At 43.2% G+C, this 18,509-nt stretch overlaps 1 protein-coding gene across 1 annotated transcript in view; it reads right to left on the reverse strand.

Annotated features, from left to right (window-relative positions):
* FRMD1 (FERM domain containing 1) overlaps nucleotides 1-16,143 on the reverse strand; it is a 31,041-nt gene extending 14,898 nt beyond the window's left edge. The window contains exons 1-3 of the mRNA XM_008923589.3: nucleotides 16,048-16,143; nucleotides 10,655-10,745; nucleotides 1,301-1,380 (exon numbers count right to left, since the gene is read on the reverse strand). Coding sequence (XP_008921837.2) covers nucleotides 1,301-1,380; nucleotides 10,655-10,745; nucleotides 16,048-16,143 — 267 coding nt within the window. The remainder of the gene's footprint in view (nucleotides 1-1,300; nucleotides 1,381-10,654; nucleotides 10,746-16,047) is intronic.
* Between the last annotated feature and the right edge of the window lie 2,366 nt (nucleotides 16,144-18,509).

The following is an 18,509-nucleotide window of genomic DNA, read 5'->3' on the forward strand; positions in this document are numbered from 1 at the left end:
TACCTCATTCTTTCATCTTTCCTACTTTGCCACTTGACTGCTCACACAGGTAACTTTGCTACTACAGGCAGTTCCAAGGTTTTGCTGGTCGGACCCATTTCACTGGGACAAGTTACGTGGCATGCTCGGCACATCTGATGCAGACAGCTTCTTGATCAACATGTAAATATTTCCATTTTATTTCTGGAACTTTTTTATTGTCACCCTATTTTATCAGCTGGACTTTCAGCTTTCCACCTGAAACCTCTTCATAGGAATTAATTCCTTGTCAACTAACCCAGTCTGATAGGCTAACTCCTCTCAGACTGCAGTACTGCCAATGGCAAGTCATTCAGTCTTTTATGATTCACATCACATCAGAGGTTCAACACTTATCCTGACTTGGAAAGTGCTGCAAGAATCCAACCACAAAGCAATCGCAAAGCGTACCCCATCCCGAGGTGACCAAAAACACCTGCCTCTGCTGAAAGGATGGGCCTCTGCATGACTGCGGTTGTCTTTGAAGTAATTCTCACTCATTTGGGAAAAGCAGAGCACTTGTTTGGGGGTAAGAGAGATCTCCAACCTCACTAGTCATCTACAAATTTCTCTGAGCAGCACAAATGGCAAGCGTGCCTACTCTGCAAAAGAAAACCCTTATGGAAGATGGAAAAAGTCATAATGAGCCAATTAAGGTATCTGAATCCAATTGCTTGTTATACTTTGTTCTAGTCTATGGTTCCTCTAATAATGACATACACAAACAGGCATTATGATGTTTTAATGACCAGCGTTAAACAATTACGTAGGCTTGTCTTTATTTCATGCAGCTTTTCCATCCCTTGACAGGGCTGGCTAGCGTTAAAGAACTAGGACTCTTCTCAAACAAAATATCCTTCTTCTTCCTCCACTGTCCTTTTGCATGTACTCTAGAAGAGTCACAGCTCCAGTCATCTCCCTTTTATCAGGTTCAAGTCACAAAAGGTTTTAGGCTGTTTTGCTTAAGGATAACAATGAGGTCTCAAGACTAAGTTCTAGACTAAGTTCAAATGGAAAACTGACCTACTGACCCACTCCATTTCTGTAGCAGCTAAGCTGCAACCATGTGGTTACTATTGCTCAGGTAAAGTTGTTTAAGGGGCTGTTTCAACACTTTTAATTAATTTTACTTGCTGTGCACAAGTCACTGCATACGGCTACTGAAAAGTATTCTGCAGACCATCTTCAAGAAATGCTTTATGGACCTTAGTTTAAGAGTTTTCATTTCACCGTTTAGTTCAATAAAAAAGCAGCAGCCTCCAAAATAAAACACCCTTCTTACTTTGGTGGTCTCTTTCTTCCACTCCTTTGAAAAGTATTTGCTAAGCTTCTGCTCCAGGTCTATAAAAACATATTCATTATCTGAAAGATAGGAGGAAAGGGATTTCATGTTAAATAATTAGAGATTTTTATTCATTAAATATTTAGATGACTCTACAAGTTATGTCCAAACAATACATTTTAAAACATAGCCGACCAGGGACTAGACAGGGCAGGAAAAAGAGAGTATTCTTAAGTACATACACTACTCCAGACAGTATGGAAGGAAGGTCAGTCATGCCTTGATTCAAAAGATGCTGAGCTAAAGTTTCCCAAACACCTTGGCCAGAAATATAAATTTCCTACTTTATAATCCAGAAACCATTTACAAAAGGGAAACATCATCTTAGTAAGCTACTTGTGCTGTCAGTTTAGCAGATTCAGTTTTTTATTATTATTAAACAAGCAAATCCTACCCAAACTTCCTATTCTGCCATCATGTAGCACCATGCTCCAACACGGCATAAGTAATCGAACAGAGTGGGGTTTGACAGGTTTCATCATCTACGTGTGAATTGGATCCTCTGAGAAAGTGAGAAATAGGAAGAACAAAGGGAAATGCCCTCCTCAGAAGGTCTTGTTTCTCCTGCTCACACCCAACTTCTTTCATATGGAAAAAAGATGAAGAAAAGGAAGAGAAACCTGGCCTCTCTCAAAAGACCAAAGGACCAGGGCTTGCTCTCCACCATAGTGAGAGTGAACAAGAAAGGCACATCATCTTGAAAAAGCTTTGTGCTGCTTTCAAAGCTGATATTTTGTAACACTGTTTCCCAATTATCAAATATAAACAACTCAGCCAGTGAACAATTTTCTCCCGGGTCTTCAAGTTATTAAAAAACAAAAAAAAAAAAAAAAGAAAAGACCTGATGGGTGTTTTAAGCTTCAGCAGCAATGCCAGCTGAGCTCATTCACCTGACAAGTCCCTCTACTCTTTGATCTTGCCCAGGACAGCATTTTGACAGGTAACATAAGTGCCAAGATGAAGAGCTTGTTTCTTAGACATGAAAGGTGCAGGGGGAAAAAAAAAAAGAAAGAAGAGCCCTTCACAAAACAATCTGCCCCTGAAGACCAGCCTGGACTTCCAAACTTTGACTTTTGCTTTCTGATGTCAAGCAAAAAAAGAAAAGAAAAAGAAAAAAAAGAAAAAAAAAAGATGAGAATAGAGGTAAAAATTTTGAAAATTTTCTAATGGAGATTTACAACTGAATGAGAGCCTGCACTCGTGCCTGTATGGCAGAGGCAGGACTGGCAGCAGCCAGCGTCATAGCAGGTGTTGAAGGGGGCTCTAAGCTACCAAGCAGCATCCTCCCAAAGCATTACAGGAACAGATTTAGCAAATATGTTCTTTGCTAGCTTTCAAAAAACAAGCAAGCAAAACAACCTCCTATTGCCAACTCCTTCAACTCCCACCTCAAGGGAAAGAAACCACCCCCGGTGCTATCCCAAACTGGTCCACATCCCACCCTAATAGGAAACCTTGTGTAAAATACAGTAACACTGGACATGAAGAAGACAATCCCCAAAAGTCCTGTTTCCATTTTTATCCTCTTTCCTGCATTGTACTGATTGAAGCTGTAATTTTAATACAATTACATTTCTGTTACAGAAACAGCACAGCATTTAACAGCACTACTGAAACTGTATAGAATTTCTGAAAGCATTGGTGGTGGGAATTTAAGTGCTGTAGCATACAAGATGATATAAAAGTTGTTTGGCTATTTGGACAAGGAGAGGAAGAAATTTTATCATCACAGACATTGCATCTTGTACCTGCCTCTTCACTTATGCCTGTAAGATAGGGTGGCAGGGGGGCTACGCTGGCCCCAGCCCTTACTTCTCTAAGTCCATTAAGATCAGATAATGCCACCTTGAAGAGGCTGGTAAAAGTCCTAGTCAGTGAAAGAGAAGGGTTTGTTCATCTGTTAGACTTGTCTCTGTCCCTTGTCAGCTGCCAAGCTGGTAAGCATCTCTCTGTAAAGCTTTTATTAAAAAGTAAGTAAAACTCGTTTAGGGAAGCAATTGCACAGCAAGTGGCAGGAGTGGGATAACATAAGCATGGCACCCCATCCCTCCCTGGGCTTTGGCAGTCCCAGGGCAGGGCACTTATTTCACTACAGTCTCCCACAGCATGACCAGCGCTGCTCCTGATGGCACAGCACTGCTAGGTAAAGCCTGTATCGGCTCTGCCAGCACCGTGGTGTTTAGCTGCCACTCGTAAAGAGGGTAGAGAACCTGCACAGCTGTACCAAGTTGAGGGGTCAGTTTTCCTTTCTCACTCAGGAATGATCCCATGCACAGAGGTGTTCAGAGAAACAGGTGAATTACTCCTCAGCCCGAAGGGAACGATAGTGATAGCAAGAGCAGTGGCACACCCTGAACCATCCCATCACAGCTGAATACTAGGTCAGAAAGGAAAAGTATGACAGAACAGTTACACTGTAATAAAGTTATTTGTTGTCAAAGTTACCCACACCCCACAGCCCCTTTTTATCTGTCACATTACACAGGTTAGAGAGATCACTCTGTGAGGGCCCAGATGAAAAGCCTGAGGACTCCAGGTTACTATTAGACTTACTGAGATGTGTCCACAGACCCCAAGAATAAGCCAGGCTGCAGGAGGACACCCCAATGCATAACCTCTCCCTGGGGGTCCCTGTATCAGCTCTCCCTGGGGGTCCCACTCCTCCCCAGCCCAGTCCAGCATCCTCCCTCCCATCCAAGAATGCAGCACTGCATTCCTGTCTTAATGAAGTTAATATTGCTGGAATGTCAACCTGCAGTGTAAGCCTCCATCTACAAAAACAAAGAGGTATTCCCCTCTGCAGCCCTACTGGTTTGTGATTGTTTTGGGTGTTTTTTTTCCTTTAACTGGATTAGTGATGAAACTTAAGAGATCTTTTGACAGATGCCAAAACTGTGTCTGGTTTGAAAACAAGCATCTCTAACAGATATGAGGGCACCAAAATGCAGCACCTCTGAGCAGTGCTGTAAAGGACAGTATAGAAATGCACAGATGGCCATCTTTCCAGGGAAGAATACATTTGATCTGTCGATCCAAACAGGGCTGGATACTCAGCAGGTGCAAACTGCCATTGCTTCACTGGCCTCAGCTGAAGGACAACTGAAAGGTACTAAGAACCATGCACACATGAAAGGTACTTAGAAGCATGCTACACATGCGAATACACACTCATCCATCTGCAGACACCGAGTTTATGAATTTCATCTCAGCGCTGTCAGTGACCTTATGAAATATCTCAGCTTCTCTTATAAGGTTCCCTCATGTATGTGTGTACAGATACCAGACCTGGCACAACACACCAGTGCACTGCACTGCAACCCCAAGAAATGTCTCTGGACAGCCAGCTAGTTAGCAGTAATGCAATTTACACCTTTCTCCCAATTTCAGCTTTTAAGAGCTCTCAAATGAAATTGAAAGTTTATGCTGTAAAAATCACATTTCAAATTAAGGAGTTACCAGAAATGCAAACATTCACCACTCCTACTCTGCAAAATTAGCTTAGCACATTTACATATTTGAGAAAATGTAGGACACGCGTTGTTGAAAAAAAATAATGGGCCAGGTCTCCAGTCAATAAAAAAAGTGACACAGTTCCAGTGAGTGATGTACATTTACAATAGGCATTATTTACACTGCAGGAAAAATGGGAATAGAAAATGATGGCTGTAATACAGGGTCAAGTCAGTTGAGTCATTGTTACTCTAAAAGCCATTATTTTGCATTAACCAGTTCCTCCTCATCTCATTTTTTATGAAAGGTAAGTTCTCTGCATAAAAGCTAAGTAATGGTGAATAACAAAAAAACCTGTTCTCCTGTGCCCATTTTGGCTAGAAGCACTGAGAAATTCCATAGAGGTGTTCTACCAAGAGAAAAGCTTAGGCCCCGTAGGCAGCCAGGAACATCCCATTAACTAACTTGGTTATATTTTAGTAATAGAGCCAGACACTCCCAAAGAATAGGATTCAAATAAAATATAATTTAGTGCAAAGCCAAACTTCCACATAGCATGCATTTTCTGTCTTAAAGAGAAGGGAAAAAATTATCCTTAAGTTCTCCCAGACGCTGCAAAAAGCCTCATAGTAACACCTTTATGTCCCTTGAGGCGCAACATGAAAGAGCAGAAGCAGGACAGAAGGATGCTGGGGTTAGGGGAGAGTTAAAGCTTAAACACTCCCCCTCCACCACAAAAAAAATACCTCACAACACGTACTGTAGAGCTCACATAACCTGTTTAGCTTCCCTGAATACTAGCATGGATTTTTTTTTTTTAATTGAAGAGCTGGCTACACACTCCTTTTGCATGTACATCTCCCCAGGCTTCCGAGCGAGTGCTAGTGGTCTCGGAACATCACTATCCAAATGGCATCCGCTCCCATCACCTCTACACAACTTCTGGATGCTCCTGGTGTTACCTTTCAAGCCAACAGAAAGAAACATTGTCTACTCTCCAGTACCTGGTTGATTAGTTTACAATGGGGTCTAAAAGAACTTGGCTCAGGATAACCTTGTGGTTCTAGCTTTAGTTGGAAATACAAGTAAAACAAATAAAGAATCTCAACAGAGACTAGGAGTAAAGCAAGAGAGGTCCTGGTTGAGGTCTCTTTACCTGGGATGGACACAAGGCACATGGAGGTTATTATGAAAGGAGACAATATCAAGAAGCCTGAGGTCCTGCAGCTGCTAGGAAATGCTGAGGTCTGAACATAGACTGAGACAAAGGTTCAGTCATTCCTGGTAATGAAAAGGCACCGCAGGAATTTTATGTTGGCATCTTACAGTTAGTAACAAGACAAGCCCAGGCACAGATTTTCAGACTTTGGCAGTGTCATGAGTGATTCTTCTGCACAAGAAGAGCTGCCGAACCATTTCTAGCACTGCTCATCCAGGAGCAAACAAACTCCTTGCAGTTCTCAGGCAGGAAGGCCCTTGGCTGGATGCTGTACTGATGCTGAAGGAGAAACAATTTACAGCAGGTACAGGCAAAAAAATGTCTTCATAGAAAGAGACTGCATAAGTACTTTAAAGAAGTACTATATACTCTCTGAACAGTTGAACTCCCACAATTCCCTCTAGGTGGTACATTTCTGTACATGTTTTTCTTATCTTGCATTTAACTCATTCGAGGTATCAAAGTCACTGTAATAGAGTTGTACCTTAGGTTAGAATACAGATGAAATTCATAAAGGAGATGCAACTATCCAAGCAGATTTAAGAGGACAGGCAGAAGCAGGGAGAGTGGGGAAGGACTGGGGTGTAGAAGTCATCAGAAGGTATTTTGGAGAATTTTTTTTGTCATCTGTCTCTTAAGAGACCCTTTGTTGTAAGAGACATCCACATAATATAAAGATAATATGGTGGCATATTCTGTCCATGAAATTCAGTTCTCGAGGATATACAGATGCAGAAGAATTAGCTGGAGATAGAGTGGTCTTGGCAGAGTTAATCACTGAGCTCCTTGCTAAGTGTGTGCTGGGAAGCATGGGCCTAGCAAGATGAACAGCCATAGCTGTAATAACCAAAGGATGATCCTCAAGGCAGGGGAGCTGAAGCAAAGGGATTTGGTTTTGTTAGAAAGCCAGCATGACAAATCGATAAGAGGACATGGAGAGACAGCAGCAGGGTATAGGAACTGCAGTCTTGCTCCTTCCCAGTCGAAGGTTTCCATCTGCTTGGGTCAAGCAAGGTTTGCTCCTAGAAAGGAAAACCCAAGACTCAGGATCGAGGGATCTGTGTTATAACTACAAAAGGGAGCCTGGCTGTTCTCTGTCTGCTGACAATCTGTTTTGTTTTGGAAGACTGAATGTGTCACTGCACACACTTTCTGATAACAAGAGAGAAACTTCCCACAGGGTACTAGATAAAGTAGACCCCTCAGGAGGATTTGCCACATAAGACCCAGTTGCTGATGCCTATGGAGCCAGACTGAGCCTGGCAGGGTGGCAGGGTCTTTTACTGAGTAAACTACAAGGAAAAAATGCACTTTAGCAGCAGCAGCAGCACACAAGGTATAGCCTGCCTGACAATCCGTGACGAAACTAGAAGAGCAACACGTCCCAGGGTTTGTGCTGGTGTGGCCTCTTATTCATGTACACTCCTGAACTTTATATTCAAAGTGATCAACTTCTTATAGACAGAAGTTTTTTTCCCACCAAATATATTTCGTTGAAGTGTTTTTTCTCTTGAGAATAAAAGTTTAAGAGTAGAAGAAGCTAAAAATTCTGTCCTGTCACCAATACTGCATCCTTTAATCCTGAGCCTTCCCTCAGCATCTGCAACAGTCAGAAGAGAAGGCAACAAATTTAGGCAATGAATGCTGGAAAACATGCTCCATGACCTAGAACTCAGATCTTACAGCATTCATGGTTTGCAGTTTGCATGGTGCTTTGTGGTGCTGTTTTCATTTTTGCCACACTTATGGGTTAAACTTCTGTTCATGATTAAGGACCCCAACCTCTCCCCCTCGCACACATACTTACTATGAGACCAAGTGAGCATTAGTGTATCTGTACGTCTGCAGGTCAAATGGGCTCCTAATCCAGATAATCCGTGCAGTGTGATTGGCTACAGTGCTGTAGAAATCCTTTAATTTTCATTCTCTTGCTACTGCTGACAGTCAGGGTTTTGTTGATAAATTAGCAGGAAAGTAATGGATGCAGGTGGATTAGAATACCTAGTTTTGCATGTGGCAGCATCAGACTCTCAAAAATAAATACACATTAAGAAAGCAGGAACTATATAATTATTAAAACAGAGCAGCTGTTTTTTAAAAAAATGGTGTCTTAGAGCTGCAGCATAGAGGCAAAAGCATGATACAGAAGAGGAATACTTTGTTCTCAAATGTGGATGATTCCTCTCCATTTTTTGGACATCTAACCCAGCCTTTCCTCACAGACCAGCCCCATGCCTCCCCTTCATAGCCTCTGTGGCATGTACACTGACTTGCTCCCCAGCAGAGGCAGTTGACTTAAGTAACCTCAAGACAACCCTGGGCAATGCAAAACTTACACAAGGCCTCCCCACAACCTGACCTGAGCGCTTCCCTTTCTTGAGGTGATAGCTTGTTATGAAGCCAAAAATCCCTGAAAAGCAGGTAATGCCCTAAAGGCTACTTCCAAATGTCAGATTCAGAGTGCTACCTTTGCTATGGAAACAAGACCTCAGCCACCATGGGCAGCAAGGGAGATAATTGCCAGTCTGTTGGCCAAAACAAGATGGGGGGAGGAAATCAAGTTGTGGAACAGAAAAAGTATTTCCTCTGCTACAGCTCTACAGTAATAAACCTGGAGCTATTTTAAAAACAAAATAAAGGAAACCTTAAACTCCACCCCCCACCAGACTCCAGGCAACAGCTTATTGGACTTTGACAGACTAAAGTTGTGGACCAGAGAAAGCAATAAACTGAGCAGGTTTGCTCCCTCTTTCAAGAGCTTGCTGCAGCCTTCCTGATGGCTATGCCCATTCAGGCTGAGAAACTCACTGCTGACACTCTTCTGTCATCTGGCCCCAACAGTTTCTTAAACAGGGGCACAAATAAAAACAAAATCTTCTTATCCAAAATTCTGGCACCTGCCTGGGTGGCAGAGGGAGATGGCTGTCAGGAGCATCCAGGGTGAGCATGAGAAGCCTTCAATTAAGCAGCTTTACAAACTGAGCTACAGCAAGCAGGAATGAGGAACAGTGAGGAAAACAAAACCAAAAAGAAAGGTTAATTCAGCCTCATGGACTCCTGCAACTCTTTTCCTTTACTTCCGTGTAGTGAGAAGATAGTTTCCATTTAAAGCTGTGGACAGTACATTTTAAGGTCTAGTCAACACAGCTTTATTATGCTTTTTGAGATGGGGTGGTTACACAGCACTTCCAACAGACTGAAAGAGATCTGCCATAATAGGGTATTTTGCGGTCAGAGCCCCTGTGTTTCACAGGGTGAAGGAAACTGCACCACACAACAGTTGGGAGGGAAGGAAAAAGCAGGGTACAGAAAATATGAAGCAAAAAACATGTGAAGGGAGGGAAAAAGTGAAAGAAATACAGGAAGAACCGGAGAAGAGTACCTAATTCAAAGAAAATAGGAATGAAATTGCCCTGTCTTACAGGGGAGGACAGGAGTTCCAATTTCAGCTAAGATGTCCTCCAAGTGGAATAGGCAAAAGCTGGTGTTAAAAAAATGAGGCAAAGGGGAGGACTCAGAGACACAGTTGTTTGTGAAAAAAGTTAAAAGCATTCAAGTGTTCCTCACATTAAAAAAAGAATGAATTGGTTTAAAAACACAGGTATATTTGTTAGCTACTGGTTTAGTTATTTTGATGGAATCTCTTGGAGACTCTACAAACCTTATGGAGATAAAAAGCTTATGTTGGTCTCAGTTTGACTGCTATATTCAAAAAAAGCAAAAATTCTTAAGAGAACGAGAGCAAAAAGGAAATGAGACAATTAAACTTAAAAAGCCCCTATTTTATCCCACATATTTGTAAGGGGGCAAAAGAAACCTTATTTAGAAGGACTCACAAAAGACTACTCTCATTTCAATGAAATATCTAGAATTACAGTAGTAAATAACATACTTGAGAAAATTTTTGGAGGAGAGAAAAGTCTTTCAGTGCTTTTGAAAATGTGGGGAGGCAGGCTAAGCAGGACAACAGATCCATTTCTAATTACTAAGAGTTGGAGGGGTGCCAATGCTCACAGCATCCTAGAAATGTAATCTCTCATATCAGTTTGCTTCTTTAAGGCATCATCTTAACACAATTTCCTGGGCAATACTGAGCTGCAGGACCAAGCAGACTCGCCTTTAACCTACAGACTGAGAAGTTTTGTATTTCCCATGTGGTATTTCAAAATCCAAGGTGTCCCACATGTGCATTCAGTCCCCTAAAATAATTTGAGTTTCCTCCCCAGTGCTATGTTCTTCACGTGTGGCTTCAGAAGATAAGTAACACTTTCAGTCTCAAAGTCCTTTTTAAAATTCACCTCTTGTTCAATACTTACAGTATTATATATAGTGAAAAATATGTTGATTAGCAACTCCTGCTACAGGAGAGAAAGCCCCTAAAGAGGTGGAACCTAAGAACAAAGGTGGAGAACAAAAGCCCCCCCTTCTCCCAATTTGTCTGCCCACATACCAAAGATCAAAAGAGCTCTGGGAAGCTTGTGCATAATCTACATACTTTGTGACCTTATTACAATCAAATTCCCCCTGCAGGCATGGCTGCTGTGTATATATGCACACACTGTAAATACACAAGTGAGTCTGTGGATGTTTGCCAAGTCACTTGCTCGTGCACTGAGTTTGCTTACTTTTAACAATGCTGAGGCCAAAGAAGTGAGGCTCTTTAATCTTCACTAAATCACAAACTTGTTGAAAGAGCTCCTGTCCAGTGGCTTTGACCTGAAAGACACAACAAATCCAACATTACAGATGGCTCATACACCTGGATAGAGCAACTCTTCTTTATGTTGGCCAATACATTTTTGGGTACCCTAGCAAAAAACCCAAATACAACCACCACACAGAACATGCTTTGTTTTCAGTATTATTACAGAATAATAATCACTAATAAATACATAAATTAAAATACTGCTCTCTTGCAGATTTTGTTTTGAGAGGTTAAGAGAAAAAAAATTGAAAATTTTCATTCAGATCTAGAAACAAAAGTACACAAAGAAACACAATACTGTGGTTTGAAATGAAATAGCTCGTAGGTTAGAGATGAGGTTGCTCTGTAACCCACACAGAAGAGCTTGTTCTGTCTCCTGCTGACTTCTGGTTACACAGTCATTAACATCTTCATCTTCTGCTGCTGTCACAAGCAGCCTTTAAGCTCTTGCCCATTTCCATGCACATTGAGACTTTCCAATACCCCTGCCTCCCATAATGCTGTGCATGCACTGAGGAAGCACTGGGAGAACAGAGCTGCCAGCACACGCTCCTGCAGGGGACCAGAGACTGGACAGTACTTGTAACCATGGCACAGGCCATGGGAGCACCATGGCACTGCAGCATGGCTCCTGGGTAAATCTGCTAGCTGGGCTGCTTGGAGCACAGGCTCCTCCAGAAAGAGTGAGATTCTGGCTAACTGCATGTGCAGACCTGGATATGTACTATGATTGGAAGGTTGCCCCACTAAACATCCCCTCATCTATAGCCTCATTTCTCCCTGCCCCACTGCACCAACAAACCAGAGGCACAAACAGAAACCTCCCAACCCACAGAGGCCTTGGGGAAGGAGATCTGAGCAAAAGCACATAGGGAGAGCAGAACAACACTGACAGACAACCTCAGCTAAGGCCATGGTGCAGCCAGCTGCAAAATGGGCCGGGCCCTCAATTTCATTACCCACTGCTTGATCATGCTGATCAGCAGCAGCAGCAGCAGCCATCCTGAGGGGTATAGTGCAGGGCTACCTTCAGAGAAACAAAGATGACAGGGCAAAAGTTGACTGCTTAACTCTCCTACAAACCAAACACCATCCTAATTCTTCAAACTCTTTTAGGGTAGGTGTGCCACACTCCTCAGAAACTGGCTTGTGCTCCCCTCCCTGCCCCAGGATGTACCATGTCACTAGACAAGGACAATGGGAAACAGGAGGTCATTTAAGTACTCATTTTCTTCTACTTGACAAGGCATCACTAGCCAGACACTCACTACTGTTTCATCAGGAGCTTTGAAGCTTGCACTACACCAACGCAAACACGTGTGTGCTTTGTGAAGGGAGGAGGTAGGGCACAGTTCCAATAAGACCCAAACCCACACCTGGGTCTTATCACAACTCTCCACATGAGACTGCACCGTTACAGTCTCACTCCTAAATGCAGTATTTGCTCAGCCACCAAGTACACACATTTGGAAGGGAAAGTTAGGCACAGATCAGTCTCCTTTCCCAAGAAAACAAGCTCTGAGCACGTTGTTCTACCTGGGAAGGACTTGCTAAGAAAGACCTACCTCTAGCCAGAATAGTTAATGGGCATACAAGAGTCACTGGCAGCACAGGACTGTCTCTCTAAATGCTACATTATGAGATGAATTTTCTAAATGGCATGCTTTCACACCTAAGGAAAGAAAAACCTGCTTTATGATACTTAGTTCTAGGGAATAAGCACTTCAATGTTTTGTGACATTCAGCTCTAAACAGTGATTTAAGCAGATTTCTTGAACAGCAGGTATGTGACTACCACCTTGTCCGTTCTCCTCTTAGCACTTGCTTTCTGTACCAAGTTTTACTCCCAGCCTTCAAGGCTATGCAATACTGATTACATTTGAAATTGTTGTTCCCTCCTCCTGCTTTTCCTTCTGCTCAAAGCAACTAATATTTCCCTTTGCATTTTTCATCTGGATGCTTCTCTTTGGACTTTCCTCATTTGCATGGGATTCCTGTGCCAGCCTCCATCCCAGAAATGCCATGAATCATTCCTTCCACTGATACTCAGCATTGCCCCATGTCAAACTCAGGGCTTCTTTTCACATAAAATTTAGTCTGAAGTGAAGTCAAGTGCAAGTTTACAGAAGGCAACTGCTACTCCAAGGTCATTCTGTGTACATTCATATGCATTAGTTATCTATCTCTATTCCTCTTGGTCCATATGCTTTGAAACATCAGTTCTGCTCACAGAACCACTGAAAGACTTCAGAGCTATGCTTGCCATTTACCAACATACAGGACCTCACTAGACTTCCTCCCCTCCAAAAATTTGTTCATGTTCCCACCCTTACTCTGTCAGCTAGGCAAGGTACAGCATCTGCTGTGCCTGCTCCTGATCTACCCAAACACAAGTGGAGTGGTTGCCTGCCCTGCTCCCCTCACTGGCAGCTGAACCTTTGCTAGCGTACATCTCTCCTTCCTTCAGCTGCTACCAAAAAATTTTAAGAAATCTACTCGATATTGATCATAAAAACTAGTTGATATTGACCAAGAGGTTCAAAAGCGTTGATGAGATAAGCCACAATGCTGTCAAGACAAACAAAACTGAACGAATTGGATACCAGTACAAGATCTTTGGTACAACCGATATGACTTTTGGTTGCACCATTCTCACTCACAGCCTGCTCAAGCTCCTTGGTGCTCACATGCCATCTCCCCACTGGGGTGCCTGGAACAAGGTAGACTGCTTTGCTCTGTGCTCTGATGTCCATTCTCCTAAGCAGAAATCTCTCACTTTGCCTTGTCATCCTCAGGGCAGCTGGTCAGCTGCAACACTCACTAGTGGGTGCCCACTAGAGGCACTGCTCTGCCTCTCCTCATGTTCACAGTTGGCCCCAGGAAGACAGTTTTCCTCCTCACTATCCCCTCAAATTCACTGTGCTTTCAGAAAGGTGGATCCCAAAGTTAATTAAGAGATACTCGATTTAGAAGGAAGAGAATTTAAAATGGCTCCTGCTCTTCTCTCTTCAACAACACTATCTGTGAAGGGCGTAAGACAAATTCATTTTAAAGAGCAGGCTTCAGTCTGTATGTGACCACATAAAACACATAGGTAAACTCTTATCTGGAAGGGTGGAATTTATATGGCAGAGGGGAGAGAGGAATTACCTGCATAAGCACTGCGCTTATCAGGGGAAGGATCTATAATTTATTCTGCTGGAAGGATAACCATTCCTACCTACCTCACTGAGCTGCAAGCTTGTTTAGTATTTGCATTCCACTCTGAAGAGGTTAAAAGGCTTTGGAAATCTTTAGTAGTGGCATTATTATTCTAATAAATGCACAAAGTATCATCTGTGGTTGTGCTAATTAAATTTGGGTTCTACCAACATCACTAGAAAATTGCCTTGATGTTTCCTTAAAAAAGAAAGATCTCTCCAGCTGTGAAATGTTAATTTTTGTTGTTGTTTTGAAGGGGTATTGTGGTAAAGTCAGAAGCCAAATGAAAAGCTGTTTTTGGTGACTTGCCCAGCTGTAACAGGTCATGTTTCACTCTCTATGCAATTAGGACACAACTGTGTGTTGAGGTATCATGTTTTGGCCCAGGCAGCTATTCCCTCTCACATGCAGGCATCTCCAAGTACACACTTTCTCAACTTCCCAGCCACAAAAGAAAAGGGCAGCAGAAACCATGATGGTGCATGTCTTTAAAAAGGAATACAAAGGAGTGCTGTGGCAGGGATGCCTCTGTGGGACAAAATGGTGATGCTCAAGGCACTCCAGCTCTTTGGAGGGGCAGGCACTCAATGCGACACACCATTTCTTATGCTTATTAAATAACCTGGGGGTATTAAAAAAGACATGTAGATGTAGCATTTAGGGAGCTGGTTTAGTGGTGGACTTGGCAGTGCCATGTTTATGGTCAGACTTGATCTTAAGGGCCTTTCTCACTCTAAATTGATTTGATGATAACCTGCAGGTATTTGGGGTTTACCAGAGCACAAGCCAGTGGTGAAGGAACAGCTGCATGCTCAATCTGGGCACAGGCACAGAGAGAAGCAGTGACAATATCAGCCCTGCTGGCACACTGCCCTCCTGCATGCCAGTCTGCAGCTTCCCCACAGCAAGACAGCTCCACTATCTCACATCTTCAGCCTCCCTGATAAAAGCTGTAAGAAGGTGAGATTTAGGGTCAGATGCAACAGACCATTACCTAGGTCTGTGCACCTGCCACCAGGATCTTAATTAAATCATCATTTTGTGGCTTGCACAAAAGCCAGCAGATTGCAGAAGCCTTCTGGGACAGTGGATGGGCTGGATTTGAACCAGTAACCTAGAAGCAGAGTGTCCCAGATTTTGCTGTTAAAGCTTTATTCCATCCAGCCCTTGAGGCTGTTTCAGTTAAGGACACTACACTTACACACAGCAGGTAGGAAAATTCCGACATGGATTTTGAAGATTGGCATGCATAATTTCAAAAGCTGCTGTTTCAATCAAGTGCTTAAAATAACAGTTCACCTCAACTGTCTTCTCCCCCTCCTCATCCCAGAGGGGGGGGAAAACCTACCCAAAACAAAGCAAAATCTCCCCATCTCACACACGAGTGCAAGCTCGTGTGCTCACAAGAGAGCACTTATCTTTGAGGCTACCTTGTCCTCTGAACGTGAAGTGCCTCTTGTCAGCTCAGTTTCTCACAAGTTCAAGGAGCAGCCGGCAGTGCACAAAGAGGCACCGTGCTGTGGCAGACACTATGCCACCCTGGGCTGCCAGCTGATTCACCTTGTTCACCTTGTGCACACTCTGAGACATTCGAAGCAGCGATCAAAGAAGTGAAGCAACTTACCTCTAGTTTTTTGTGTGCACAGTACTCAAAGGAGGCAAAAAAAGCCCACCTTCAGTGGCTGTTTACTCTGCCTTGGAGGCTTTGAAGGGATCTGTGGGCTATCAAAACCAGTGATAGCTAAAATGCCAGAGTAAACATTCATGTGTTGGGCACACTTGCCAAGTCATCAAGGCATTTCAGGTTCAATTTTTCAAAAACTGCTGGAGTATTATGAGTGGCAAAAACACTTAGAGACAATAAAAAGTAAATAACAACAAAAAAAAAGCAGAGGGGACCCCCCATCCTGTAACACAGTTGTGACTTTTAAGGAGTTCTGCAAATAAGCTGAAGCTGCCCAATTAGAAAATGGAGCACCAATTACCCTAAGCAGGCTAATAGCCTTTCGGTCAGCAGACCAGCACCAAGCTTTTGGGAGAACAATGGGAGCTAACAAAACTGAACTGTGGCCACAATGCAGTGACCTCCCAGTCTCCCTCCTGGCCACTCACCCCGACGGCTAGGCTGAGCTGCTCACGGGTGGGCAGGAAGACGCAGACACTCCGGATCTCTGGCTGCATCCTGCCTGTCAGCAGTGCCCTGCTCATGGTGGGCAACTCCACAGGGACCAGGGTCTCCTCTCCAGACGGGTCTCAGGCTCCCTTCATCCCATGCACCTGTTGAAAAGGTGAGAGCATCAGTGCCGTGCTTCTGTCGGCACTGGAAGCAGCTCACAGCATGCATGTGATGGGATGTTTTTCTTCTTGCTGTTTAAAAACAAACAAACAAAACAACAGTCATCCATTTTCCAGGGCCAGCCAACATTTCCACCAGCATCATAGCACAGACCAGGCAGCGTCAACCTTTAAATAGCTTGAAAGTCCCAGGAGAGTGCCATAAAGCAATGAGGTCTCTCTGGAATAACAAACCAGACTCAAGGTTTCCAGACGCATGAAAATGATAAGGCAGGTGACTGCTTCCTGAAAACACCCATGACATGGGGGAGCATCCTGTTCTTCGACCAGGTACCTCACTCTCAGCCAAAGCAGAGATTTCAGTGGGCTAGCAGGCATGCATCAGTGCAGAAGACTTCATCTGATCGGTCTTCCCCATCACTCCATCCCTAGTCCCTGGGAAACTGCTGTCTCAAATCCTCTATACCTCAACTCAGAAGAGGAGGTGGAACACAAACTCCTAAGGCTGAGTCACTGTCAAACACTTTTTGTGAGATAAGCACTACCAACCTCCTCTTGAGGGCTGAGCCCAGACTGCACGAGTATCTTAGAGCTGAAATGAAGATATTAACAGAAATAAGAGATGGAAGTTCTGTTAGCAGCCCTAAGTATGTAGCCAACATCATCTTCTCATTACAGCTAGGTTAGACACAGTCTCCTAAGCAATTTGTGACATTTTATGTACAGTCCTCTCCTCTCATATGCTCTCCAGCATTCCACTCAAGGAAGTATCCTGTGGCACCTGACAAATTCATTGGGAAAGGGAGAGGCTCCTCGAGAGTGGGTTAGGTAAGAACGGCAGCAGAGACCTGAGCCAGCAAGATATCAACCATGGGGTCCACTCCATTGCTGTGCAAGATTTGGTGCAAGTCAAACTCCAACCACCCTGAACAAAGCCACCCCAGCATGATTCCCTTTCAACACCTGGACACTCATCACCACCACAGCAGAGGTGCTGCTGGCTGACATCTGCCCACAAATCCCCCCTGCATCCAGGGACAGGCACAGACCCCAGAAAGGGCAGCCAAATGCACTGGCAGTGCTACCCTCTCCCACAGCCCACAGCACAGCCCACCTTCAGGGGACAGGCTGTGAAGGGAGGCATGGACTTTTCCTTCACTCTCCACAATGGATTCAAAGATGAGGGATCATAAGCAGCAAGGAAGCAGGTAATGTGCTAACACACAACATACATACACATACACGTACATGCACGTATGCATTACACATAAGTTTTAAAATCATTTTGTATTTAAAATCATGTTTGTCCTGGTTCAGAAGGAAAACACGGCAGAAACAAATTCTTGTGTGGGAGGTGGGAAAAGCAAACTGTCATGGGAAAACAAAGTACAGTACAGAAAACAGACCTTGGTTTTATGCCTCTCCCTTCAACTTCATGCTCAAGCCTTCTTTTTTTTTTTTAATCAAATACAGGAAAGATCTACAAGTGTCCTTTCACAAGTATAGAAGCTGTTCCATGCACCTCCTTCCCTGAGCCAGCATATACAATGCTTCTTAATACAGCAATTTTTGATTCAATTTATGTAGAGCATTCCTTATGAGACAGAAGTACACAAAAAAATTGCATAAGAGGGGATTATTAAAGTCTATAATTATTACTTTTTTCAAAACTGGTATTTAGTTAAACAAGAACTAGGAGTTTTAAAAAGATTGCTCTAAATTATAAGCAAGTGACAAAAACACATTTGACTTTCTGGGACAGGTGACAGCTGTTATTAAATGAAATATTAAAAGAAAAACTCTGATTTATCTTCTCTTATTGATATAATTATACTGGCATGCTCTCTTAGGCTCTGGACTATGCATTATTAATGGCTGTATATAAAGTACAGATGTCTACAGAATAACTTGAGGGCAACAAGTCACCATTATTATTGCCAGCTGATGTCATACATGCCATAAACTTTATCAACAGCATAAAGACCTCGGAAAATGAACTCAAGCTTTTCTACATAAGGAGGTTTACCTTAATTGTCAAACTGCTGCACTGGCCAGTACACATTCCCACTTGCAAGGGGAAATCACGGCCAGATACTCATGGGGCTCATACCAGAACTGAAAACAGGATCGAAACAGTGACCATGGAAAACATATGCACACAGTTTCCTGGGGACAACTGAAGAAACTGAATCCCACTTCCCCATAGCCTCTATAAAACAAAGCTTTTGGAAAACTTGTTCTCTTGTCTCATACCTGCTTTGTCCACTTCAATTTTTAAG

The sequence above is a fragment of the Manacus vitellinus genome, unplaced genomic scaffold (genome assembly GCF_001715985.3).
Source record: "Manacus vitellinus isolate BGI_N305 unplaced genomic scaffold, ASM171598v3 scaffold_37_pilon, whole genome shotgun sequence".
NCBI classification, from domain to species: Eukaryota; Metazoa; Chordata; class Aves; order Passeriformes; family Pipridae; genus Manacus; species Manacus vitellinus.